Raw genomic sequence first — 27,633 nt, forward strand, 5'->3', positions numbered from 1 at the left:
AGCATAACCAGCTTTTTGCATCCCAATGAAATGTATTTTGTTTTACAAAAAAAAAAAAAAGCCAACTATTCGTAAATGTAGCATAGCAGAGCTTCAATTCCGACATTTGTGCTTAGCTGCCACTTTAGATTTACTATGCTTAAGTTTCTGATGTAGCTACCATAGCCCAGACTAGTGATGACACTGACCGTGTATTTACATAGCAAGGCGCAAAACAAAAGTCACAGCACTAACCATGTTAAGACAGATGTATGTACATGACATAGTTGGACACACAAGCCATCAAACCTGTCAGTTCTGTGCTAAGTTTAACTCCAACATTGTTTAAAAACATTTTTTTTATTGAACATTTATTTATCTAGGTAAGTCAGTTAAGAACAAATCCTTTTTACAATGACGGCCTACCCCAGCCAAACCCTCTCCTAACCCGGATGACGCTGGGCCAATTGTGCATCGCCCTATGCGCCTCCCGATCACAGCCGGTTGTGCTACAGCTCGGAATCGAACTCCACCGATGCGCCACTCAGGAGGCCCAAATGGAACACGCATTGGCCGCCTTGTTGCTTTAGTCAGACTTATCGTAGTTTACAGTAGGCTTTAATACAGTAGTCCTTATTACCATAGTTTACAGTAGGCTTTAATACAGTAGTCCTCAATATAGTAGAGAATCTCATTAGCCATCAGAAAGTGCATGTGAAGGTTGCTAGGGGACGTAGGTCCTGTGATGTGTTTGTAGTTAGGGATCGTGACTGGTGGGGTGTCAAGTTACTTTACGGACAGTACGATACATTTTATATCCACTAAAATAAAAAAACACACATAGCAACGAGTTCAACAAACCACACATTTCAGTCCATGATTTTAATAAAATAAGTATAATACGGCAATGTAGATAACATTGTATATATTTTTTTCCGACACAGCTGTGCAGGGTCAAACATACAAACCCCAAACAGTTATGAATTTTAATGTTTTAATGCAGCAGACGGACAATATATGGTTTCATACAACCCCCACCAACCCAACCCCAAAAAAGGGTTAGGAAAATGTTAGTAACTTCATCTTAAAGTGCAGTCATCTTCAATCATAAAATATCTTTGTTTTACTGTCACCGAGTTGTTAATTCATACTGCCAAAAGGTGGTATAGTATTTACTTGAAAACTCCATACTCAGCAGTGCAAATCAGAAAGGTTGGCAGGCAGCGACGATAGAAAGACTTAATTATAAACTAACAGCATTATTAATTACATAAAACTATGCAGCATGGAGCATTCTTATTGGAGAAACGGCTGCCAAATAAACACAATGTCATACTGAAGCCTCGCTTAGACGACCCCCTGAACTGGAAAAGAGAGAGAGGTGAGAGATTGGATAAAATTACATAATGAGGGGAAATGTATTCTGGGTATTGTTACATACAAGGACACACCACTCTGTTAGTGATGTAAAGAGAAGGTAACAATAAGCAGAGATAATGAAACTCGATGGTTGCGTTTACACGGGCAGCCCAGTTCTTATCTGTTGCCCAATTATTGGCAAAGGATATGATCTGATTGGCCAAAAGACCAATTATTGGCCAAAGATAAGAATTGGGCTACCTGTGCAAATGCAGCCAATTAGTAATTGTTCTGAATGTGCCAATATATCAATCTTCAAAACAAGTTAATATTGTAATGTTGACAAGACAAAGCACTTCAGACAGTTTTGCAGATTGTAACTTTGCTTTTCAGACAGATTGAGGATGTACTGTTCCTTCAGTTCCTCTGACAGTGGTTGGATGTAGCAGAGGTACAGATTATGATGATCAATAACAGATTAGCTAGTTAACTCATTTCAGGATTAGGATTAATTTCTTGTAAACACCAGAATCGATTTTTTTTTTTTAGATACATTCTCCCAGTAAACCGCTCACAGAAAGTGTGTCAATCCTGGATCGTAGAGAAAAGCATTCCCCCTCAGTCAAGTGCAGCAGAGAAATAGTCGATCCTTCAACATCTTTAAACTGCCATTTTGGAGAGGAAAAAGCAAAACAATCTTTTAAAAAAGGTATTTGAATCTTAATTTGTATACTGTTACTGATTAATACCATTAAGTACAGCATGTCATCATTTGGGTTAATCCTTTGCATACTGAATGATGACAGATTTCTGGTGGTTCTCGTTTACTAAACAAGCGGCCATGGGTAAACTGAGGTTTTAATCCTTGCAACGTCCATTGATTTTTTTTGTATCTATCTGTGCATTTGAAAATGGCACCCTATCCCCTTTGGGGCGGCAGGGTAGCCTAGTGGTTAGAGTGTTGGACTAGTAACCGGAAGGTTGCGAGTTCAAACCCCCGAGCTGACAAGGTACAAATCTGTCGTTCTGCCCCTGAACAGGCAGTTAACCCACTGTTCCCAGGCCGTCATTGAAAATAAGAATTTGTTCTTAACTGACTTGCCTGGTTAAATAAAGGTAAAATAAAAATAAAAAATAAATATAGCGGACTACTACTAAAGTAGTGCACTATATAGGAAATGGGATGCCATTTGGGACACAAGGCCATATATTGACGCAGGCACAGAGATGAATGTGGCACATAGATATAAGCAACACAGACAGTCCAACAGCATCACATCTCCTTCCATTCATTAGAAGAAAACAAAAAGCTAAAAAAATAATAGATACAATAAACATAACAGACCAACAGTTCTTTCATAGTCGTCTCACTGTGATGACACAGCTCTTTCATAGTCGTCTCACTGTGATGACACAGTTCTTTCATAGTCGTCTCACTGTGATGACACATACAGTTATTTCATAGTCGTCTCACTGTGATGACACAGTTCTTTCATAGTCATCTCACAGTGATGACACAGACAGTTCTTTCATAGTCATCTCACTGTGATGACACAGACAGTTCTTTCATAGTCATCTCACAGTGATGACACAGACAGTTCTTTCATAGTCGTCTCACTGTGATGACACAGACAGTTCTTTCATAGTTGTCTCCCTGTGATGACACAGACAGTTCTTTCATAGTCGTCTCACTGTGATGACACAGACAGTCCTTTCAGAGTCGTCTCACTGTGATGACACAGACAGTTCTTTCAGAGTCGTCTCACTGTGATGACATGGCTGTTGGTTGGTGGATGTCAGGTCAGAGTCCCAGACAGTTCTTTCATAGTCGTCTCACTGTGATGACATGGCTGTTGGATGTCAGGTCAGAGTCCCAGTCCCTCTAAAACACCTGTGGTTCATGTGTTTGCTTTCTGAATCACTTCTCTCACAGTGGCCTGTACGTTTCATTCAAGTCACTTCGCTGTAAATAAGAAGAAAGACATTCCACTGAAATCATAAAGTAATTCACTGCAGTCTTCCAGATAGACACCAGGCTGATGCCACCTCATCTTTAAACCACCTGTACAGTCCACTGACCAGTCATGTTTGTGCTAAAGGGAGAACCAACGTGGCGGCCATATTGGAAAGGAGTTGATGCCCCGTCCCCTACCTCAAACCTTAAGGGGCGGGGCTGGGGGTCAACTCATCGGACGGGAACTAAATTTAGAAGCAAAAAAAACCTGAAAGACCAAAAATGTGATTGCGCAGGACGACAGGTAACCTTTAGGGTTGACTGGGATCACAGGGTCAGGACGACAGGTAACCTTTAGGGGTGACTGGGACCACAGGGTCAGGACGACAGGTAACCTTTAGGGGTGACTGGGACCACAGGGTCAGGACGAGAGGTAAACTTTAGGGGTGACTGGGATCACAGGGTCAGGACGACAGGTAACCTTTAGGGGTGACTGGGACCACAGGGTCAGGACGACAGGTAACCTTTAGGGGTGACTGGGACCACAGGGTCAGGACGAGAGGTAAACTTTAGGGGTGACTGGGATCACAGGGTCAGGACGACAGGTAACCTTTAGGGGTGACTGGGACCACAGGGTCAGGATGACGGGTAACCTTTAGGGGTGACTGGGACCACAGGGTCAGGACGACAGGTAACCTTTAGGGGTGACTGGGACCACAGGGTCAGGACGAGAAGGAAGAGCGGCCCTCTTCAGAGTGTTGGATGCTGCGGTCGATGGTCACTGCTTTCTTCAGTTTGCCTATACTGAATGACGTGATGGAGCTGAGGAGGGCACCACGCCCCACACCGTTGGCAGGAGGAGGACCTGACCCAGGGAGAGGAGGATGCGGAGGGGCGTGGGACTGGCCAGGGTTATCACTTGGAGGAGGTAGAGGAGGAGGAGGAGGAGGAGGTGGTGCAACTCCTGCATCAACAAGAAATCAACTGTTAAAACATTGAGTGGTAGTCTGATGTATAAGAATGGTAGTCTGATGTATAAGAATACACAGTGTTTCCAATGTCATCAATTAAACCACCACCACAGGGATCACAATCTACAATGTTACACTTGAGCTTCAAGCAGTGTTTGAGTCTGCAAGGGTTATCTGAGCAAAACAATTTGTTGGGAGGTGGACAATATCAATGACAAAGGTGAAAATAAATATCCCCCCCCCAAAAAAAGGAATAAACGTTAATGTTTTGATCATTGCAGATTGTGACCTTTTAAAGTTGCAGACACCCTTTTACCAAGCAAGCAAAGGCAAATCAATGCAGGAGATTAAATATAAATCTTTAATTAAAATTGTAACTACTAATATTTGATGTTTTAGTGAGCAGAAATCTGAAGGTTGGTGTTTGAAAATGGTGAGGTGTTTTCAACTTCTCTAACGGACGACACCCGGCCCCATTTTCAAACGGACGACACCCGGCCCCATTTTCAAACGGACGACACCCGGCCCCATTTTCAAACGGACGACACCCGGCCCCATTTTCAAACGGACGACACCCGGCCCCATTTTCAAACGGACGACACCCGGCCCCATTTTCAAACGGACGACACCCGGCCCCATTTTCAAACGGACGACACCCGGCCCCATTTTCAAACGGACGACACCCGGCCCCATTTTCAAACGGACGACACCCCGCGCCAGTTCCAAAACGGACATCTCACTATTATAAAACTGATATAAATCACGTTGGATTTTGTAATTTACTCTGTTAAGATTGTCATCTAGAATAGGTTCTAGATTCTATAGTATAAAGCTCTAAAATATGTCCATTATTAAGATATGTGGATCCTGCAAAAACAATGTGTGTTTCTCCATTTAGTATTAGTTTCATCTGGTTTGCTCTGAGCAGTATCATTACATACTTCTACTATGGAGACAAGCCGAACTACAGTGGTACAGAGTACTGTAGTGTAGTGTACTTGCTGTGATTCAGGGTCGACTACAGCTTTAAAAAAACACATATAGGAATCATTATTGAATTACTTTACCCCACACATGTTCAAAATGGTGCATGCTCTACTTGGCAGACAGACAGCAAAAAGAGGAGGGAAAGAGAGGCAGATTAATCACTGTTATTGGTCAACAGTACCTTGAGGAGTACAATCAACACTACTGTTAATCAACACTAAAATGTTCATTATTTACAGTATGGTGTGATTACTGATTAGCTGAGTGGAAAATGAATGGAAAAGTATATATATAAACAAGATGGGGGAAAAAAACATTGAAGTATGACCAGAATAACTACTCAGATGGTCCATCTAGTAATCACATGATGATATGAGGACAACATCATAAAAAAATCAAATAAAAAAAATCAAGTACCAGTCAGGTTCACCAGCTAAAAACTAAAATAGTCTCACTAGTCTAATATACAGTATGGTATACAATCTTCCTTATAAATCACAGGCAATAACATGATCATACTTTTTGATAGAACTCAAGACAGCATGAAATCATATATATATATATATTTTTTTTAAAGTCTCAAAACGGCCTCTATCGAAACCTCTGTTACCAGTGCTTAATCTAACCTAATACTATGGACTATCTATTATAATGCCTCTGTTTTACCACAAGGGGGAGCCCCACCATACGGAAAACAGTGCTAAGACATGGTAACAAACACAACATAGACCTCATGCACATCACTGTGGAGGAACTATTACTTAAATCAGTATCAATGGGCAGGGTGCTGATTGGTTTCAAAACTGCCAGAGTTATAGTCTGTGTGAACCTGAGGGTCTGGTATTTACCATAGAGTTATAGTCTGTGTGAACCTGAGGGTCTGGTATCTACCATAGAGTTATAGTCTATGAACCTGAGGGTCTGGTATCTACCATAGAGTTATAGTCTATGAACCTGAGGGTCTGGTATCTACCATAGAGTTATAGTCTATGAACCTGAGGGTCTGGTATCTACCATAGAGTTATAGTCTATGTGAACCTGAGGGTCTGGTACCTACCATAGAGTTAGTCTGTGTGAACCTGAGGGTCTGGTACCTACCATAGAGTTAGTCTGTGTGAACCTGAGGGTCTGGTATCTACCAGAGAGTTATAGTCTGTGTGAACCTGAGGGTCTGGTATCTACCATAGAGTTATAGTCTATGAACCTGAGGGTCTGGTATCTACCATAGAGTTATAGTCTATGAACCTGAGGGTCTGGTATCTACCATAGAGTTATGGTCTATGAACCTGAGGGTCTGGTATCTACCATAGAGTTATGGTCTATGAACCTGAGGGTCTGGTATCTACCATAGAGTTATAGTCTGTGTGAACCTGAGGGTCTGGTATCTACCATAGAGTTATAGTCTATGAACCTGAGGGTCTGGTATCTACCATAGAGTTATGGTCTATGAACCTGAGGGTCTGGTATCTACCATAGAGTTATAGTCTATGTGAACCTGAGGGTCTGGTATCTACCATAGAGTTATAGTATATGAACCTGAGGGTCTGGTATCTACCATAGAGTTATAGTCTATGAACCTGAGGGTCTGGTATCTACCATAGAGTTATAGTCTATGTGAACCTGAGGGTCTGGTATCTACCATAGAGTTAGTCTGTGTGAACCTGAGGGTCTGGTACCTACTATAGAGTTAGTCTGTGTGAACCTGAGGGTCTGGTACCTACCATAGAGTTAGTCTGTGTGAACCTGAGGGTCTGGTATCTACCATAGAGTTATAGTCTATGAACCTGAGGGTCTGGTATCTACCATAGAGTTATAGTCTATGAACCTGAGGGTCTGGTATCTACCATAGAGTTATGGTCTATGAACCTGAGGGTCTGGTATCTACCATAGAGTTATAGTCTGTGTGAACCTGAGGGTCTGGTATCTACCATAGAGTTATAGTCTATGTGAACCTGAGGGTCTGGTATCTACCATAGAGTTAGTCTGTGTGAACCTGAGGGTCTGGTACCTACCATAGAGTTAGTCTGTGTGAACCTGAGGGTCTGGTATCTACCATAGAGTTATAGTCTGTGTGAACCTGAGGGTCTGGTATCTACCATAGAGTTATAGTCTATGAACCTGAGGGTCTGGTATCTACCATAGAGTTATAGTCGGTGTGAACCTGAGGGTCTGGTATCTACCATAGAGTTATAGTCTGTGTGAACCTGAGGGTCTGGTATTTACCATAGAGTTATAGTCTGAACCTGAGGGTCTGGTATCTACCATAGAGTTATAGTCTGAACCTGAGGGTCTGGTATCTACCATAGAGTTATAGTATATGAACCTGAGGGTCTGGTATCTACCATAGAGTTATAGTCTGAACCTGAGGGTCTGGTATCTACCATAGAGTTATAGTCTGTGTGAACCTGAGGGTCTGGTATCTACCATAGAGTTATAGTCTGTGTGAACCTGAGGGTCTGGTATCTACCATAGAGTTAGTCTGTGTGAACCTGAGGGTCTGGTACCTACCATAGAGTTAGTCTGTGTGAACCTGAGGGTCTGGTATCTACCATAGAGTTATAGTCTATGTGAACCTGAGGGTCTGGTATCTACCATAGAGTTAGTCTGTGTGAACCTGAGGGTCTGGTACCTACCATAGAGTTAGTCTGTGTGAACCTGAGGGCCTGGTATCTACCATAGAGTTATAGTCTGTGTGAACCTGAGGGTCTGGTATCTACCATAGAGTTATAGTCTATGAACCTGAGGGTCTGGTATCTACCAGAGTTATGGTCTATGAACCTGAGGGTCTGGTATCTACCATAGAGTTATAGTCGGTGTGAACCTGAGGGTCTGGTATCTACCATAGAGTTATAGTCTGTGTGAACCTGAGGGTCTGGTATTTACCATAGAGTTATAGTCTGAACCTGAGGGTCTGGTATCTACCATAGAGTTATAGTCTGAACCTGAGGGTCTGGTATCTACCATAGAGTTATAGTATATGAACCTGAGGGTCTGGTATCTACCATAGAGTTATAGTCTGAACCTGAGGGTCTGGTATCTACCATAGAGTTATAGTCTGAACCTGAGGGTCTGGTATCTACCATAGAGTTATAGTCTGTGTGAACCTGAGGGTCTGGTATTTACCATAGAGTTATAGTCTGAACCTGAGGGTCTGGTATCTACCATAGAGTTATAGTCTGTGTGAACCTGAGGGTCTGGTATCTACCATAGAAGTTATTAATTACACTATGGATGGTGTATCAATACACCCAGTCACTACAAAGATACAGACGTCCTTCCTAACTCAGTTGCCGGAGAGGAAGGAAACCACTCAGGGATTTCACCATGAGGCCAATGGTGACTTTAAACCAGTTACAGCGTTTAATGGCTGTGATAGGAGAAAACTGAGGACGGATCAACAACATTGTAGTTACTCCACAATACTAACCTAAATGACAGAGTTTAATGGCTGTGATAGGAGAAAACTGAGGAGGGATCAACAACATTGTAGTTACTCCACAATATTAACCTAAATGACAGAGTGAAAAGGAGGAAGCCTGTACAGAATAAAAATATTCCAGAACATGCATCCTGTTTGCAATAAGGCACTAAAGTAAAACAGCAAAATATTTGGCGAAGAAATGTCCTTTATGTCCTGAAGACAAATCATTATGTTTGGGGCAAATCCAATAAAACACATCACTGAGTACCACTTCATATTTTCAAGCATGGCTGCATCGTGTTATGGGTATGCTGGTCATCGTTAAGGACTGGGGAGTTTTTTAAATAAAAAGAAAGGGAATGGAGCTAAGCACAAAAAATCCTAGAGGACAAGCTGGTTCAGTCTGCTTTCCACCAGACACTGGGAGATGAATTCACCTTTCAGCACGACAATAACCTAAAACACAAGGCCAACTCTACACTGGAGTTGCTTACCGAAAAAAATAGAATGTTCCTGAGAGGCTTAGTTACAGTTTTGACTGAAATTGGCTTGAAAACCTGAAAATTGCTCTTTTTTTCCCCCAAAACCTTATTTTACCAGGTAAGTTGACTGAGAACACATTCTCATTTACAGCAACAACCTAGGGAATAGTTACAGGGGGATGGGAGGGGGGATGAATAAGCCAACTGGAAGCTGTCTAGCAATGATTAACAACCAATTTGACAGCGCTTGAAGAATAAAAAAATGCTAATCTTGTGCAATCCAACTGTGCAAAGCTCTGAGACTTGCCCAGAACGACTCACAGCTGTCATGGCTGCCAAAGGTGATTCTAACGTAAATTGACTTTGGAGGTTGAATACTTATCATCTAAATCAAGATATTAGGGTTTTATTTTAATTAAATATATATCTTTATTTATTTTTTAACAAAAGTTGTAATTCTTCTACTTTGACAGAGTACTTTGTGTAGATGGATGAATTGTTATTTTTGTCAACCATTTGAATCCCACTTGGTAACAACAACAACAACAACAACAACAAGGAACATGTCAAAGGGGTGTGAATACTTTCTGATGTATGATTCACTGTATGATTCACTGTATGATTCACTGTATGATTCACTGTATGATTCACTGTATGATTCACTGTATGATTCCCGTTGGAATGATTTCTGAATGGCAAACGGATTTATAGTAGATCGACTTTAGTCAGTAAATACAACACCTTTTTTTATAAAACTACTCAACACTTGCTGTTTTAGTTGTCAATTAAAACCCAGTAAATAGCCTACAATAAGCTCCTAGAAACGCATCGGACAGATTTTTGGTGAGAGTGAAACCTCTCGCTTTGGCTTTTGCTCTCTGCGCTAGTGGAAAACACTTTAACATAACAGGCTGATTAGCCTCCAGACGGCGCTAGTGGAAAACACTGTTTAACATAACAGGCTGATTAGCCTCCAGACGGCGCTAGAGGAAAACACTGTTTAACATAACAGGCTGATTAGCCTCCAGACGGCGCTAGTGGAAAACACTGTTTAACATAACAGGCTGATTAGCCTCCAGACGGCGCTAGAGGAAAACACTGTTTAACATAACAGGCTGATTAGCCGCCAGACGGCGCTAGAGGAAAACATTGTTTAACATAACAGGCTGATTAGCCTCCAGACGGCGCTAGAGGAAAACACTGTTTAACATAACAGGCTGATTAGCCGCCAGACGGCGCTAGTGGAAAACACTGTTTAACATAACAGGCTGATTAGCCTCCAGACGGCGCTAGTGGAAAACACTGTTTAACATAACAGGCTGATTAGCCTCCAGGCGGCGCTAGAGGAAAACACTGTTTAACATAACAGGCTAATTAGCCTCCAGACGGCGCTAGTGGAAAACACTGTTTAACATAACAGGCTGATTAGCCTCCAGACGGCGCTAGTGGAAAACACTGTTTAACATAACAGGCTGATTAGCCTCCAGACGGCGCTAGTGGAAAACACTGTTTAACATAACAGGCTGATTAATGCAACTTTTAGTAACATCTTCATGGTAATATAGTTGGTACCTACCTGTAGTGTGAGGAGGGGTGGGGGAGGAGGGAGAGGTCGGTGGGGAGCTGGCTCCTGAACCTAAAGACAGGAAGATAGACATCTAATCAGTTAGCCAGCCAGTCAGCCAGCATTGCATTGTAAACAGTATTGCCATGTCGGTGTTGCCATGTCGGTGTTGCCATGTCGGTGTTGCCATGTCGGTGTTGCCATGTCGGTGTTGCCAGGGTAAACAAAGCTGTTATGTCATCCATGTGTATGGACATTTTCTAATGCCAGTATTAAAATCCTAAACTATAGTACTATACAACTATCTAAGTAATTTACTGACAGCGGTCTCTCAAACCCTGTTCCTGGAGAGATACCCTCCTGTAGGTTTCAACTCCAACCCCAGTTTTAACTAACCTTATTCAGTTTATCAACCAGTTAATTCTTAGAATCAGGTGTTCTAGAATAAGGGTTGGAGTTAAAACCTACAGGAGGGTATCTCTCCAGGAACAGGGTTGGAGTTAAAACCTACAGGAGGGCATCTCTCCAGGAACAGGGTTGGAGTTAACCTACAGGAGGGCATCTCTCCAGGAACAGGGTTGGAGTTAAAACCTACAGGAGGGTATCTCTCCAGGAACAGGGTTGGAGTTAAAACCTACAGGAGGGTATCTCTCCAGGAACAGGGTTGGAGTTAACCTACAGGAGGGTATCTCTCCAGGAACAGGGTTGGAGTTAACCTACAGGAGGGTATCTCTCCAGGAACAGGGTTGGAGTTAAAACCTACAGGAGGGTATCTCTCCAGGAACAGGGTTGGAGTTAACCTACAGGAGGGTATCTCTCCAGGAACAGGGTTGGAGTTAACCTACAGGAGGGTATCTCTCCAGGAACAGGGTTGGAGTTAACCTACAGGAGGGTATCTCTCCAGGAACAGGGTTGGAGTTAACCTACAGGAGGGTATCTCTCCAGGAACAGGGTTGGGAGCCGAGCTTTACCATGGTATTACCTTGCAGCCTCCACTAGAGCATGCTTTAGCCACATTGAAAAACACAGTTCACAGTTTTAGTCTTATAATAAAGAGTTAATACATTTGTTTGAGCACTCGGCAGGAGTATATTAATGGTCTATTTAAACCATAGTGCTGATGACGTACCAGAGTTGTTGTTGTACTTCACAGAGAGATCCTCCTCGTTCTCATAGGCCGACTGTCTGGACTTCTACAAACAAACAAACATTTCTATCAATGACAATTCTGCTACAAAATGATAATGAATCGTGTGTGTGTGCTAGGGATCTGCTTCTTTCCCTTTAAAGATGATTCAATACGTATCTAGATACATGGACTGGTACCATACGTATCTAGATACATGGACTGGTACCATACGTATCTAGATACATGGACTGGTACCATACGTATCTAGATACATGGACTGGTACCATACAGGAACCATACGTATCTAGATACATGGACTGGTACCATACGTTTCTAGACACATGGACTGGTACCATACAGGAACCATACATACAGTTGAAACCGGAAGTTAATAATGGAGACTAGACATCTACCCCCCCACTACCACTATCAGATTAGAGCCATAATGGAGACATCTACCCCCCCCACTACCACTATCAGACTAGAGCCATAATGGAGACTAGACATCTACCCCCCCACTACAACTATCTACCCCCCCACTACAACTATCAGATTAGAGCCATAATGGAGACTAGACATCTACCCCCCCACTACAACTATCTTCCCCCCCACTACAACTATCTACCCCCCCCACTACAACTATCTACCCCCCCACTACCACTATCAGATTAGAGCCATAAAGGAGGCTAGACATCTACCACCCCACTATCAGATTAGAGCCATAAAGGAGGCTAGACATCTACCACCCCACTACCACTATCAGGTTAGAGCCATAATGGAGACGTCTACCACCCCACTACCACTATCAGAAAAGAGCCATAATGGAGACTAGACATCTACCACTATCAGATTAGAGCCATAATGGAGACTAGACATCTACCCCCCCACTACCACTATCAGAATAGAGCCATAATGGAGACTAGACATCTATCACCCCACTACCACTATCAGAATAGAGCCATAATGGAGACTAAACATCTACCACTATCAGATTAAAGCCATAATGGAGACATCTACCACCCCACTACAACTATCTACCCCCCCACTACCACTATCAGATTAGAGCCATAAGGGAGACATCTACTACCCCAATACCACTATCAGATTAGAGCCATAAGGGAGACAAGACATCTACCCCCCCCCCCCCCCCACTACCAGATTAGAGCCATAATGGAGACTAGACATTTACCACTATCAGATTAGAGCCATAATGGAGACTAGACATATACCACTATCAGATTAGATAGAGCCATAAAGGAGACATCTACCACCCCACTACAACTATCTACCACCCCACTACCACTATCAGATTAGAGCCATAAAGTGGACATCTACCCCCCCACTACCACTATCAGATTAGAGCCATAAGGGAGACTAGACATCTACCACTATCAGATTAAAGCCATAAAGGAGACTAGACATCTACCCCCCCACTACCAGATTAGAGCCATAATGGAGACTAGACATCTACCACTATCAGATTAAAGCCATAAAGGAGACTAGACATCTACCACCCCACTACCACTATCAGATTATAGCCATAAAGGAGACTAGACATCTACCACTATCACAGAGCCATAATGGAGACTAGGCATCTACCACCCCACGATCAGATTAGAGCCTTAATGGAGACTATACATATACCACTATCAGATTAGAGCCATAATGGAGACTAGACATCTACCACCCCACTATCAGATTAGAGCCATAATGGAGACTCGACATCTACCACTATCAGATTAGAGCCATAAAGGAGACTAGACATCTACCACCCCACTACCACTATCAGATTAGAGCCATAAAGGAGACTACACATATACCACTATCAGATTAGAGCCTTAATGGAGACTCGACATCTACCACTATCAGATTAGAGCCATAAAGGAGACTCGACATCTACCACTATCAGATTAGAGCCATAAAGGAGACGACATCTACCACCCCACTATCAGATTAGAGCCTATGTTTTTTGTCCCCCCACTTTGGTTCTGAAATCACCATCCCCCACTAATAAACTAGTCATTTATGCAGATTACATTTTTGAGCCAGTAATGAATTAATATTTATTGTTAACAAATGTGCTATGACAAAGCCAATGAATATAAATAGCACAACGTTGGATTTCACTTCGATCTCAAAATCAAATGGTTTTGGAAGTTATTACAGAGTGACTGTTGGGCTCCCGAAAAGAGCAGCGGTCGAAGACACAGCATCTCAATGCTAGAGGCGCCACTACAGACCCTGGTTCGATCCCGGGTTGTATCACAACCGGCCGTGAATGGGAGTCCCATAGGGCGGCGCACAATTGGCCCAGCGTCATCCGGGTTAGGAGAGGGTTTGCCCGGGGTAAGCATTCATAGTAAAATAAGAATTTGTTCTTAACTGACTTGCCTAGTTGAGCCATGCAGTGTGCCTTACAAAAATGATTGCTGTCCTCGTTATGAAATTTACTTTATGTAAAAATGCCCATATACACTGACTGTTCATAGGAAAACTATTGCTGATGGTGAACCTGAACTATCTAAATAAAAATCTAATTGTAAGCCCCCATCAGCAGGTATAGCCAGATGAGAGTTGTCTCCCCGAGTTTACTTTTATTCTGGTAAAACACAATGTTCAACAGTGAACTGGCAATTCGTAAAATGTTAAGTGATTTTCTGACCAATGCATGTTACATTTTGATTGGTTTGGAGTCCACGGACCAATGCATGTTACATTTTGATTGGTTTGGAGTCCACGGACCAATGCATGTTACATTTTGATTGGTTTGGAGTCCACGGACCAATGCATGTTACATTTTGATTGGTTTGGAGTCCACGGACCAATGCATGTTACATTTTGATTGGTTTGGAGTCCACGGACCAATGCATGTTACATTTTGATTGGTTTGGAGTCCACGGACCAATGCACTTGTATCTTAAACATTTGAAATCGGGAACTGATGCGTATCGGTGGATCATTTTCATTCTTGGGGAAAAAGCACCCAATTGTCATTCTTGGGGAAAAAGCACCCAATTGTCATTCTTGGGGAAAAAGCACCCAATTGTCATTCTTGGGGAAAAAGCACCCAATTGTCATTCTTGGGGAAAAAGCACCCAATTGTCATTCTTGGGAAAAAAGTACCCAATTGTCATTCTTGGGAAAAAAGTACCCAATTGTCATTCTTGGGGAAAAAGCACCCAATTGTCATTCTTGGGGAAAAAGCACCCAATTGTCATTCTTGGGGAAAAAGCACCCAATTGTCATTCTTGGGAAAAAGTACCCAATTGTCATTCTTGGGAAAAAGCACCCAATTGTCATTCTTGGGAAAAAGCACCCAATTGTCATTCTTGGGAAAAAGCACCCAATTGTCATTCTTGGGAAAAAAGCACCCAATTGTCATCCTTGGGGAAAAAAGCACCCAATTGTCATCCTTGGGAAAAAAAGCACCCAATTGTCATTCTTGGGAAAAAAGCACCCAATTGTCATTCTTGGGAAAAAAGCACCCAATTGTCATTCTTGGGAAAAAAGCACCCAATTGTCATTCTTGGGGAAAAAAGCACCCAATTGTCATTCTTGGGGAAAAAAAAGCACCCAATTGTCATTCTTGGGGAAAAAAAAGCACCCAATTGTCATTCTTGGGGAAAAAAAGCACCCAATTGTCATTCTTGGGGAAAAAAAGCACCCAATTGTCATTCTTGGGGAAAAAAGCACCCAATTGAAAGCCCCCAATTGTCATTCTTGGGAAAAAAGCACCCAATTGTCATTCTTGGGGAAAAAAAGCACCCAATTGAAAGCACCCAATTGTCATTCTTGGGGAAAAAAAGCACCCAATTGTCATTCTTGGGGAAAAAAAGCACCCAATTGTCATTCTTGGGAAAAAAGCACCTAATTGTCATTCTTGGGAAAAAAGCACCCAATTGTCATTCTTGGGGAAAAAAAGTACCCAATTGAAAGCACCCAATTGTCATTCTTGGGGAAAAAAAGCACCCAATTGTCATTCTTGGGAAAAAAGCACCCAATTGTCATTCTTGGGGAAAAAAGCACCCAATTGAAAGCCCCCAATTGTCATTCTTGGGAAAAAAGCACCCAATTGTCATTCTTGGGGAAAAAAAGCACCCAATTGAAAGCACCCAATTGTCATTCTTGGGGAAAAAAAGCACCCAATTGTCATTCTTGGGGAAAAAAAGCACCCAATTGTCATTCTTGGGAAAAAAGCACCTAATTGTCATTCTTGGGAAAAAAGCACCCAATTGTCATTCTTGGGAAAAAAAAGCACCCAATTGAAAGCACCCAATTGTCATTCTTGGGGAAAAAAAGCACCCAATTGTCATTCTTGGGAAAAAAAGCACCCAATTGAAAGCACCCAATTGTCATTCTTGGGGAAAAAAGCACCCAATTGTCATTCTTGGGGAAAAAAAGCACCCAATTGTCATTCTTGGGGAAAAAAAGCACCCAATTGTCATTCTTGGGGAAAAAAAGCACCCAATTGTCATTCTTGGGGAAAAAAAGCACCCAATTGTCATTCTTGGGGAAAAAAAGCACCCAATTGTCATTCTTGGGGAAAAAAAGCACCCAATTGTCATTCTTGGGGAAAAAAAGCACCCAATTGTCATTCTTGGGAAAAAAGCACCCAATTGTCATTCTTGGGAAAAAAGCACCCAATTGAAAGCACCCAATTGTCATTCTTGGGAAAAAGCAAAAGGTACCTTCATAGAAAACGACTCAAGTTTTTTTTTTTTACTTGAGTAAAAGTTTAAAAGTATTTGGTTTTAAATGTACTTAAGTATCAAAAGTAAAGTATAAATAATTTCAAATTCCTTAAATTAGGCAAAGGATTTTCTTGATTTTTCAATTAATGGATTCCTAAGGGGTACTCTCCAACACTTTTAAATAAAAAAAAAAGTCAAATGAAATAATTACAAAATAAATAATGACAAAATACCAGACCAGAGGTAGTAGGGATGACCAGGGATGTTCTCTTGATAAATGTGTGAATTAGACAATTTTCCTGTCCTGCTAAGCATTCAAAATGTAACAAGTACTTTTGGGTGTCAGGGGAAAATGTAAGGAGTAAAAAGTACATTATTGTCTTTAGGAATTTAGTGAAGTAGAAGTAAATATAAATAGTAAAGTACAAATACCCCCAAAAAACAACAACAGTTCTTTAAAGTATTACTTAAAGTACTTTATACCGCTGATCGTTACATCCCTAGTGCCCGAGACGGTGTGCCCGAGTCTGTGTGCCCGAGTCTGTGTGCCCGAGTCTGTGTGCCCGAGTCTGTGTGCCCGAGTCTGTGTGCCCGAGTCTGTGTGCCCGAGTCTGTGTGCCCGAGTCTGTGTGCCCGAGTCTGTGTGCCCGAGTCTGTGTGCCCGAGTCTGTGTGCCCGAGTCTGTGTGCCCGAGTCTGTGTGCCCGAGTCTGTGTGCCCGAGTCTGTGTGCCCGAGTCTGTGTGCCCGAGTCTGTGTGCCCGAGTCTGTGTGCCCGAGTCTGTGTGCCCGAGTCTGTGTGCCCGAGTCTGTGTGCCCGAGTCTGTGTGCCCGAGTCTGTGTGCCCGAGTCTGTGTGCCCGAGTCTGTGTGCCCGAGTCTGTGTGCCCGAGTCTGTGTGCCCGAGTCTGTGTGCCCGAGTCTGTGTGCCCGAGTCTGTGTGCCCGAGTCTGTGTGCCCGAGTCTGTGTGCCCGAGTCTGTGTGCCCGAGTCTGTGTGCCCGAGTCTGTGTGCCCGAGTCTGTGTGCCCGAGTCTGTGTGCCCGAGTCTGTGTGCCCGAGTCTGTGTGCCCGAGTCTGTGTGCCCGAGTCTGTGTGCCCGAGTCTGTGTGCCCGAGTCTGTGTGCCCGAGTCTGTGTGCCCGAGTCTGTGTGCCCGAGTCTGTGTGCCCGAGTCTGTGTGCCCGAGTCTGTGTGCCCGAGTCTGTGTGCCCGAGTCTGTGTGCCCGAGTCTGTGTGCCCGAGTCTGTGTGCCCGAGTCTGTGTGCCCGAGTCTGTGTGCCCGAGTCTGTGTGCCCGAGTCTGTGTGCCCGAGTCTGTGTGCCCGAGTCTGTGTGCCCGAGTCTGTGTGCCCGAGTCTGTGTGCCCGAGTCTGTGTGCCCGAGTCTGTGTGCCCGAGTCTGTGTGCCCGAGTCTGTGTGCCCGAGTCTGTGTGCCCGAGTCTGTGTGCCCGAGTCTGTGTGCCCGAGTCTGTGTGCCCGAGTCTGTGTGCCCGAGTCTGTGTGCCCGAGTCTGTGTGCCCGAGTCTGTGTGCCCGAGTCTGTGTGCCCGAGTCTGTGTGCCCGAGTCTGTGTGCCCGAGTCTGTGTGCCCGAGTCTGTGTGCCCGAGTCTGTGTGCCCGAGTCTGTGTGCCCGAGTCTGTGTGCCCGAGTCTGTGTGCCCGAGTCTGTGTGCCCGAGTCTGTGTGCCCGAGTCTGTGTGCCCGAGTCTGTGTGCCCGAGTCTGTGTGCCCGAGTCTGTGTGCCCGAGTCTGTGTGCCCGAGTCTGTGTGCCCGAGTCTGTGTGCCCGAGTCTGTGTGCCCGAGTCTGTGTGCCCGAGTCTGTGTGCCCGAGTCTGTGTGCCCGAGTCTGTGTGCCCGAGTCTGTGTGCCCGAGTCTGTGTGCCCGAGTCTGTGTGCCCGAGTCTGTGTGCCCGAGTCTGTGTGCCCGAGTCTGTGTGCCCGAGTCTGTGTGCCCGAGTCTGTGTGCCCGAGTCTGTGTGCCCGAGTCTGTGTGCCCGAGTCTGTGTGCCCGAGTCTGTGTGCCCGAGTCTGTGTGCCCGAGTCTGTGTGCCCGAGTCTGTGTGCCCGAGTCTGTGTGCCCGAGTCTGTGTGCCCGAGTCTGTGTGCCCGAGTCTGTGTGCCCGAGTCTGTGTGCCCGAGTCTGTGTGCCCGAGTCTGTGTGCCCGAGTCTGTGTGCCCGAGTCTGTGTGCCCGAGTCTGTGTGCCCGAGTCTGTGTGCCCGAGTCTGTGTGCCCGAGTCTGTGTGCCCGAGTCTGTGTGCCCGAGTCTGTGTGCCCGAGTCTGTGTGCCCGAGTCTGTGTGCCCGAGTCTGTGTGCCCGAGTCTGTGTGCCCGAGTCTGTGTGCCCGAGTCTGTGTGCCCGAGTCTGTGTGCCCGAGTCTGTGTGCCCGAGTCTGTGTGCCCGAGTCTGTGTGCCCGAGTCTGTGTGCCCGAGTCTGTGTGCCCGAGTCTGTGTGCCCGAGTCTGTGTGCCCGAGTCTGTGTGCCCGAGTCTGTGTGCCCGAGTCTGTGTGCCCGAGTCTGTGTGCCCGAGTCTGTGTGCCCGAGTCTGTGTGCCCGAGTCTGTGTGCCCGAGTCTGTGTGCCCGAGTCTGTGTGCCCGAGTCTGTGTGCCCGAGTCTGTGTGCCCGAGTCTGTGTGCCCGAGTCTGTGTGCCCGAGTCTGTGTGCCCGAGTCTGTGTGCCCGAGTCTGTGTGCCCGAGTCTGTGTGCCCGAGTCTGTGTGCCCGAGTCTGTGTGCCCGAGTCTGTGTGCCCGAGTCTGTGTGCCCGAGTCTGTGTGCCCGAGTCTGTGTGCCCGAGTCTGTGTGCCCGAGTCTGTGTGCCCGAGTCTGTGTGCCCGAGTCTGTGTGCCCGAGTCTGTGTGCCCGAGTCTGTGTGCCCGAGTCTGTGTGCCCGAGTCTGTGTGCCCGAGTCTGTGTGCCCGAGTCTGTGTGCCCGAGTCTGTGTGCCCGAGTCTGTGTGCCCGAGTCTGTGTGCCCGAGTCTGTGTGCCCGAGTCTGTGTGCCCGAGTCTGTGTGCCCGAGTCGGTGTGCCCGAGTCGGTGTGCCCGAGTCGGTGTGCCCGAGTCCGTGACGGTGTGCCCGAGTCCGTGACGGTGTGCCCGAGTCCGTGACGGTGTGCCCGAGTCCGTGACGGTGTGCCCGAGTCCGTGACGGTGTGCCCGAGTCCGTGACGGTGTGCCCGAGTCTGTGACGGTGTGCCCGAGTCTGTGACGGTGTTCTCTACCTTTCTAGCCAGTATCTTCCTCCTCCTCTTCTCCTCCTCTGAGCCGTGGTGGGACTGAGCTCTGGTCAGCCTCCTGTGCTGCTGGTTCTGAGGAGATGATCAAACACCAATCAATCCATCAATCGTTTGTTCCTTTCTTCCATCCATCCATCCACCCATCCATCCATCCACCCATCCATCCCAGCTTTTCTGGCTTCAGGAAACTATCCATCTTATCTGTCTCCAGTCTGGCTCCAGGAAGCTGGCTGTAAAGGAGTAAATATACCAACCGTTTTCTGCTCTTCTTGGAGTCGCTTTTCCATGCACTCTTTGGCGGTTTTCAAGGCGTCTCTTAATTTGGTGGGGATCTTGAACTGGAGTTTCTCTGAGTGAAACAGCAGCACATCGCTGAACAGCCTACCAGGACAGAGAGTGGGAGACAGAGACAGAGAGAGACAGAGAGACAGAGAGAGACAGAGACAGAGACAGAGACAGAGAGACAGAGAGAGACAGAGAGACAGAGAGACAGAGAGACAGAGAGACAGAGAGACAGAGAGAGAGAGAGAGAGACAGAGAGAGAGACAGAGAGAGAGACAGAGAGAGAGACAGAGAGAGAGACAGAGAGAGAGAGAGAGAGACAGAGAGAGAGACAGAGAGAGAGAGAGAGACTTCATTATTGACCGTTTTCAAAGGTAGGTAACGTGTAGCGCTTGTGTGTTATCTACGAAGGCAAATAAAGTGACGACTTCTTCAGTGGTCGGCTATGATGTGATCTTCTCACGGATGGGTTGTTGAAATGTACTCACGGTGTCTGCAGCAGTTGTGCAACAGTGGGCATCCCAGTCTTACAGGCGTCTGTGGACAGGATGGATTGCAGCACAGACACTACGGAGAGAGGAGAGGTCAGGGACACATCAGGAGAGAGGAGATGAGAGAACGGGGACAACGTCAGGAGAGAGGAGAGAACGGGGACAACGTCAGGAGAGATGAGAGGACGGGGACACATCAGGAGAGATGAGAGGACAGGGACAACGTCAGGAGAGAGGAGAGGTCAGGGACACATCAGGAGAGATGAGAGGACAGGGACAACGTCAGGAGAGAGGAGAGGTCAGGGACACCGTCAGGAGAGAGGAGATGAGAGAACGGGGACAACGTCAGGAGAGATGAGAGGACAGGGACACATCAGGAGAGAGGAGATGAGAGAACGGGGACAACGTCAGGAGAGAGGAGAGAACGGGGACAACGTCAGGAGAGATGAGAGGACGGGGACACATCAGGAGAGATGAGAGGACAGGGAAACATCAGGAGAGATGAGAGGACAGGGAAACATCAGGAGAGATGAGAGGACAGGGAAACATCAGGAGAGATGAGAGGACAGGGGAACATCAGGAGAGATGAGAGGACAGGGGAACATCAGGAGAGATGAGAGGACAGGGGAACATCAGGAGAGATGAGAGGACAGGGAAACATCAGGAGAGAGGAGAGGACAGGGAAACATCAGGAGAGATGAGAGGACAGGGGAACATCGGGAGAGATGAGAGGACAGGGGAACATCGGGAGAGATGAGAGGACAGGGGAACATCGGGAGAGATGAGAGGACAGGGGAACATCGGGAGAGATGAGAGGACAGGGAAACATCAGGAGAGATGAGAGGACAGGGAAACATCAGGAGAGATGAGAGGACAGGGGAACATCGGGAGAGATGAGAGGACAGGGGAACATCGGGAGAGATGAGAGGACAGGGGAACATCAGGAGAGATGAGAGGACAGGGAAACATCGGGAGAGATGAGAGGACAGGGAAACATCGGGAGAGATGAGAGGACAACATCAGGAGAGATGAGAGGACAACATCAGGAGAGATGAGAGGACAGGGAAACATCAGGAGAGATGAGAGGACAGGGAAACATCAGGAGAGATGAGAGGACAGGGAAACATCAGGAGAGATGAGAGGACAGGGAAACATCAGGAGAGATGAGAGGACAGGGAAACATCAGGAGAGATGAGAGGACAGGGAAACAGTGTATAAAAGCCCCTTAGATTGGAATTTAGAATCCTCTAAATGTAATTAGATCTACAAGGACATTTTATTGATCTGCCAGTATTTTCATTTAGAGATTCTGGTAAACTCTGATGTTTCCTTTTATATGTCCTATCAATTATTATTCACCATGGCAACCACTTGTTATTCCCCATGGCAACAAGACATTTGTATGAAAAAGGGGGTAACTTTCTTCACCAGGTCTCTTACCATTTTATACAAAGCCTACCAGATGATGTAACTGTAATGTTAATTCTGTGTGTGTTATTTCTCTCTTATTGTAAATTGAGTATAGAGATTGCTGACATTAATGTACTATTGTTTATTGGATTTACATTGTAGTAATTGTAAATGTATTTTATTCTGTTTCCCCTCTGTACACAGACCACGTGTATACTCTGTATTGTCATTAAATTAAATCAAAATGTGATTAAACTCCTAGACTGGGCTTCTGTGTCTGTCACTTTTTGACCAGAGTGCAGTCTGATATCCGTTTACTCCAAGTGACCTATCCGCACAGAGTATCAGACTCCATTTTAAAATGGTCTTTTCGAACCGGAATGATGGACATCGGAGACTGAAGACAACCAGATCTCCCAAGGGACACAGGCCCAGATGACCGTCCACAACGGCAGATACAGCAAAACATAGGCAACCCTACCAACGCTCTAACCACTAGGCTACCCTGCCGCCCCTCCCAAGGGACCCAGGCCCAGAGGAGATGACCGTCTACAACGGCAGATACAGCAAAACATAGGCAACCATACCAACGCTCTAACCACTAGGCTACCCTGCCGCCCCTCCCAAGGGACCCAGGCCCAGAGGAGATGACCGTCTACAACGGCAGATACAGCAAAACATAGGCAACCATACCAACGCTCTAACCACTAGGCTACCCTGCCGCCCCTCCCAAGGGACCCAGGCCCAGAGGAGATGACCGTCTACAACGGCAGATACAGCAAAACATAGGCAACCCTACCAACGCTCTAACCACTAGGCTACCCTGCCGCCCCTCCCAAGGGACCCAGGCCCAGAGGAGATGACCGTCTACAACGGCAGATACAGCAAAACATAGGCAACCATACCAACGCTCTAACCACTAGGCTACCCTGCCGCCCCTCCCAAGGGACCCAGGCCCAGAGGAGATGACCGTCTACAACGGCAGATACACCAAAACATAGGCAACCCTACCAACGCTCTCTAAGAACCACTCAAAGTGCTTACAGAGGTGAGGGCATTCTAACTGGTGAGCCCTCCACCACAGGTCAGCTTCAGGCAAGCCACGCCCCCGACGAAGACAACCATGGTGATATGACGACACTGCTAACAACCCAGCAGACATCATCACAAGGGGGGGGGGGGGGACACTCTGGCTGAGCTAACACGAGTGAACCACTGGACTCTGGAACCGCTTCCTGCAACAGTCACCTGACACCTGGCACGTGATGCTCAGTACAGCTAGAGAAGAGGCACACCGCTGAATGTCGCAAAATTTACTTTCTGAGGACAGGTCAACTTTACTCCTGATCCTGTAAAAAGTAGACTGGAGCACGTCTCATCACAGTTGGAAAGGAGCTCTGTGAGTCCGTGTACCAAACTATGATTTCAACTGTTGGTGATCCCAAGCCCTCAAGGCACGACGTGGAGACTTTCCTGCTTATAAAGGACAGAGGGAGAGTTTCGCAGAGGAGATCAAGGCCCTCGAAGACGACAAGCCAGTACAGAGGAGATCAAGGCCCTCGAAGACGACAAGCCAGTACAGAGGAGATCAAGGCCCTTGAAGCAGACAAGCCAGTACAGAGGAGATCAAGGCTCTTGAAGCCGACAAGCCAGTACAGAGGAGATCAAGGCCCTTGAAGCAGACAAGCCAGTAGAGGAGCAGCTGTCTCTGTTCATCGTCTCCTGAATACAACCAAAGCCCTAGGTCTTATTTGGGTTGGCAACCCGGCTTCGTCAAGCTGAATCCCTGCCTCTTGACGTTCTCCATCCTGTCGTTTTGGACTCACATCCAGGACTAGAAAGAGTGTTTGCCGAGATTTGTCGGACCTTCAGGATAAGACTTGGCCGGGAGGCCATTCAACGACATCAACGCACCTGTCTCGAGTGCAGGAAATGGCGAGCAAATCCTGTTGTCCCGAAGACGGCAGACCTCCCTCCATCCTGCCTCTGGTTTTACAAGACGCTTTTCATTACTTACTTTATCGTCCCCATGGGGACATTGTGTTGCAGTGTTATGTACGCGTTTAAATACAAAACTAAATTGACAATACAACTTTCATAAAAGTTACATACCAATAAAACATTTTAAAAAATAAAATAAAAATAATAAAAACTAGCCTGCTGGCCTTACTGAGTCAATAAAAAAAACCAGCCTGAGCTATTTAGGAGGGATATCACACCTGGCACAAATGATTGTCTGGTTCTGTTTTCCCTGCTGAGGGATGCCCTATACCTGCGCCCAGAGGGGAGTATTTCAAAGTCAGGGTACAGGCGGTGGCTTGGGTCAAAAATTATTTTGTGAGCCGCGGAGGGCCCTGACCTTAAAGATCTCATACAGGCCTGTCTGTTTGACTCCAAGTACCTTGGGGAGGGCCCTGACCTTAAATATCTCATTCAGGCCTGTCTGTTTGACTCCAAGTACCTTGGGGAGGGCCCTGACCTTAAATATCTCATTCAGGCCTGTCTGTTTGACTCCAAGTACCTTGCTTACTGTGGTGATAATCCTTCATATTTCTCTGGCTTTCTCTGACAGTGTCATTGCCAAACCAACAAACAATACAAAAAGTTGAAATACTCCCAATGAAAGATTTGTAAAACAGAGTCAGTATAGTACAGTCTACATTAAAAGATCCCAACTTTTTGAGAAAGTACAGTCTGTTGGCTCTGTTTGTAGATCAGGTCTGTACATTTACTCCACTGAAGCTTATTGTCCAAGAGGACACCCAGGTATTTGTATTCCTCTACAATCTCTATATTCTGACAGATGTTAGATGTTGCAGAGGTAGGTGTTGTACACTTCCTGAAGTCTATGCACATCTCTCTGGTCTTGTTGGTATTGAAAACCAAGTGAAGGTGTATAAAAGCCCCTTAGATTGGAATTTAGAATCCTCTAAATGTAATTAGATCGACAAGGACATTTTATTGATCTGCCAGTATTTTCATTTAGAGATTCCGGTACACTCTTTAATGTTTCCTTTTATATGTCCTATCAATTATTATTGGATTATTCACCATGGCAACCACTTGTTAGTACAAAAAGTTGGCTTTCGCGGAGATCAGAACATGATCATTTGCAGGGATATTTCTGCAGTTTTGACCAAATGTAACTCAAATACAAATACTTATTTCACTTTTATAATATTCCTGTTGTTATTGTTGTATGTAAATACAAGACATTTGTACGAAAAAGGCGTAACTTTCTTCACCAGTTCTCTTACCATTTTATACAAAGCCTACCAGATGATGTAACTGTAATGTTAATTCTGTGTGTGTTATTTTTCTCTTATTGTAAATAGAGTATAGAGATTGCTGACATTACTGTTACATTACTGACATTAATATAATATTGTTAATGGGATTTACATTGTAGTCATTTTCAATGTATTTTATTCCGTTTCCCCTCTGTACACAGACCCCGTGTATACTCTGTTAAACCCCTAAGCTGTGTTCAAATACCCATAGTAACATGCTGTATACTTAATGAGTATATACACACACTACAGACTATTAGTTCATTTTAGTATACTGTAAACTAACGGTATCCTTTCAGTTGATTGTACTAGCGCTTCGCCTGTCTACCGGAGGTTGATGCTGTTGCTATGCAACTTCTTATTAGCTTGTTAGCATAGCTAACAAATTACTAGCTAGACATCTTATGACTTCATTAACCATGTTCATAGAGAACGCATGACTATACCACTTAGCTAAGCTAATAATGACGTGAATAATCAAGTCAATAACTGTTGGGTGGGTAGTTAGCCTATAGTTAATATACTGGCAACTAACGTTAGGTAGCTAGCTAACAACATACCGGTACATACTGCTGTAATGATATGTGGTTCGTAAGGACAGCGTAACTAACAAAATTGTCAGCCAACATAATGTGTAACGTAACTTATTTGAAAAGTCATTCGTTTTAATTTTTATTTTTTTGGAACATTGCTCAACATTTCCTTAACATTTGTCATAATTAGTTAAAGCAATGAACTTGTATTGGCTGAATACGTTGTAAAGCCACGCCCATTTTTGAAAGAATTGCATTATGGGCCCTAAAAGCACAGAAATTGTTTTTCATTGATTGTTTACTTTGTATATATTTGCTAATGTAGTACATCATCAGGGAACTTTTGGCATACTCACTGTATCCATAGTATGACCAATAAGCATTCAATATACTCAAATTTACATCACAAATAGTACAGCTAGCGCAGTTACTATGAGTATTGGAACACAGCTCTAGACTGGGCTTCTGTGTCTGTCATCACTCTTTGACCAGAGTGCAGTCTGGTATCCGTTTACTCCAAGTGGTCTAGCCACACAGACTCAGTTTTAAAATCAGAGTCATGTTCATTAGGAGAGAGGGCAGGGTAAACGCCAGGAGAGAGGGCAGGGGAAACGCCAGGAGAGAGGGCAGGGTAAACGCCAGGAGAGAGGGCAGGGTAAACGCCAGGAGAGAGGGCAGGGTAAACGCCAGGAGAGAGGGCAGGGTAAACGCCAGGAGAGAGGGCAGGGTAAACGCCAGGAGAGAGGGCAGGGTAAACGCCAGGAGAGAGGGCAGGGTAAACGCCAGGAGAGAGGACAGGGTAAACGCCAGGAGAGAGGACAGGGTAAACGCCAGGAGAGAGGACAGGGAAACGTCAGGAGAGAGGGCAGGGTAAACGCCAGGAGAGAGGGCAGGGTAAACGCCAGGAGAGAGGGCAGGGTAAACGCCAGGAGAGAGGACAGGGTAAACGCCAGGAGAGAGGACAGGGTAAACGCCAGGACAGAGGACAGGGTAAACGCCAGGACAGAGGACAGGGAAACATCAGGAGAGAGGACAGGGAAACGTCAGGAGAGAGGACAGGGAAACGTCAGGAGAGAGGACAGGGAAATGTCCATGTTCATTAGCAGGAAAATGCAAGAACTTACACAGGCAGCACCAGTCAAAAGACTGCATAGTGGAAACAGATCAGAATTGGGCTAGTAGTGTAGGTATCTTAGTACCTACCCACTGAGGTGTAAGTCACAGCAGGGTACTGGTGTGGTACCTACCCACTGAGGTGTAAGTCACAGCAGGGTACTGGTGTGGGACCTACCCACTGAGGTGTAAGTCACAGCAGGGTACTGGTGTGGGACCTACCCACTGAGGTGTAAGTCACAGCAGGGTACTGGTGTGGGACCTACCCACTGAGGTGTAAGTAAAAGCAGGGTACTGGTGTGGGACCTACCCACTGAGGTGTAAGTCACAGCAGGGTACTGGTGTGGTACCTACCCACTGAGGTGTAAGTCACAGCAGGGTACTGGTGTGGGACCTACCCACTGAGGTGTAAGTCACAGCAGGGTACTGGTGTGGGACCTACCCACTGAGGTGTAAGTCACAGCAGGGTACTGGTGTGGGACCTACCCACTGAGGTGTAAGTCACAGCAGGGTACTGGTGTGGGACCTACCCACTGAGGTGTAAGTCACAGCAGGGTACTGGTGTGGTACCTACCCACTGATGTGTAAGTCACAGCAAGGGTACTGGTGTGGTACCTACCCACTGAGGTGTAAGTCACAGCAGGGTACTGGTGTGGTACCTACCCACTGAGGTGTAAGTCACAGCAGGGTACTGGTGTGGTACCTACCCACTGAGGTGTAAGTCACAGCAAGGGTACTGGTG

General features: G+C 45.7%; 1 protein-coding gene across 2 annotated transcripts in view; it reads right to left on the reverse strand.

Annotated features, from left to right (window-relative positions):
• Window positions 1-846: 846 nt before the first annotated feature.
• The window catches only part of pxk (PX domain containing serine/threonine kinase), a 68,287-nt gene continuing 41,500 nt past the window's right edge, over window positions 847-27,633 (reverse strand). The window contains exons 12-18 of one of the 2 annotated variants that reach the window (XM_036984300.2): window positions 20,543-20,621; window positions 20,027-20,153; window positions 19,758-19,844; window positions 11,847-11,910; window positions 10,730-10,789; window positions 5,331-5,358; window positions 847-4,256 (exon numbers count right to left, since the gene is read on the reverse strand). In XM_036984300.2, the coding sequence (XP_036840195.2) occupies window positions 5,342-5,358; window positions 10,730-10,789; window positions 11,847-11,910; window positions 19,758-19,844; window positions 20,027-20,153; window positions 20,543-20,621 (434 nt within the window). In that variant the 3' untranslated portion in view covers window positions 847-4,256; window positions 5,331-5,341. The remainder of the gene's footprint in view (window positions 4,257-5,330; window positions 5,359-10,729; window positions 10,790-11,846; window positions 11,911-19,757; window positions 19,845-20,026; window positions 20,154-20,542; window positions 20,622-27,633) is intronic. The other variant, XM_036984298.2, reaches the window with a different exon arrangement.

This window comes from Oncorhynchus mykiss, chromosome 7 (genome assembly GCF_057628025.1).
Source record: "Oncorhynchus mykiss isolate SJ-2025 chromosome 7, ASM5762802v1, whole genome shotgun sequence".
NCBI lineage: Eukaryota > Metazoa > Chordata > Actinopteri > Salmoniformes > Salmonidae > Oncorhynchus > Oncorhynchus mykiss.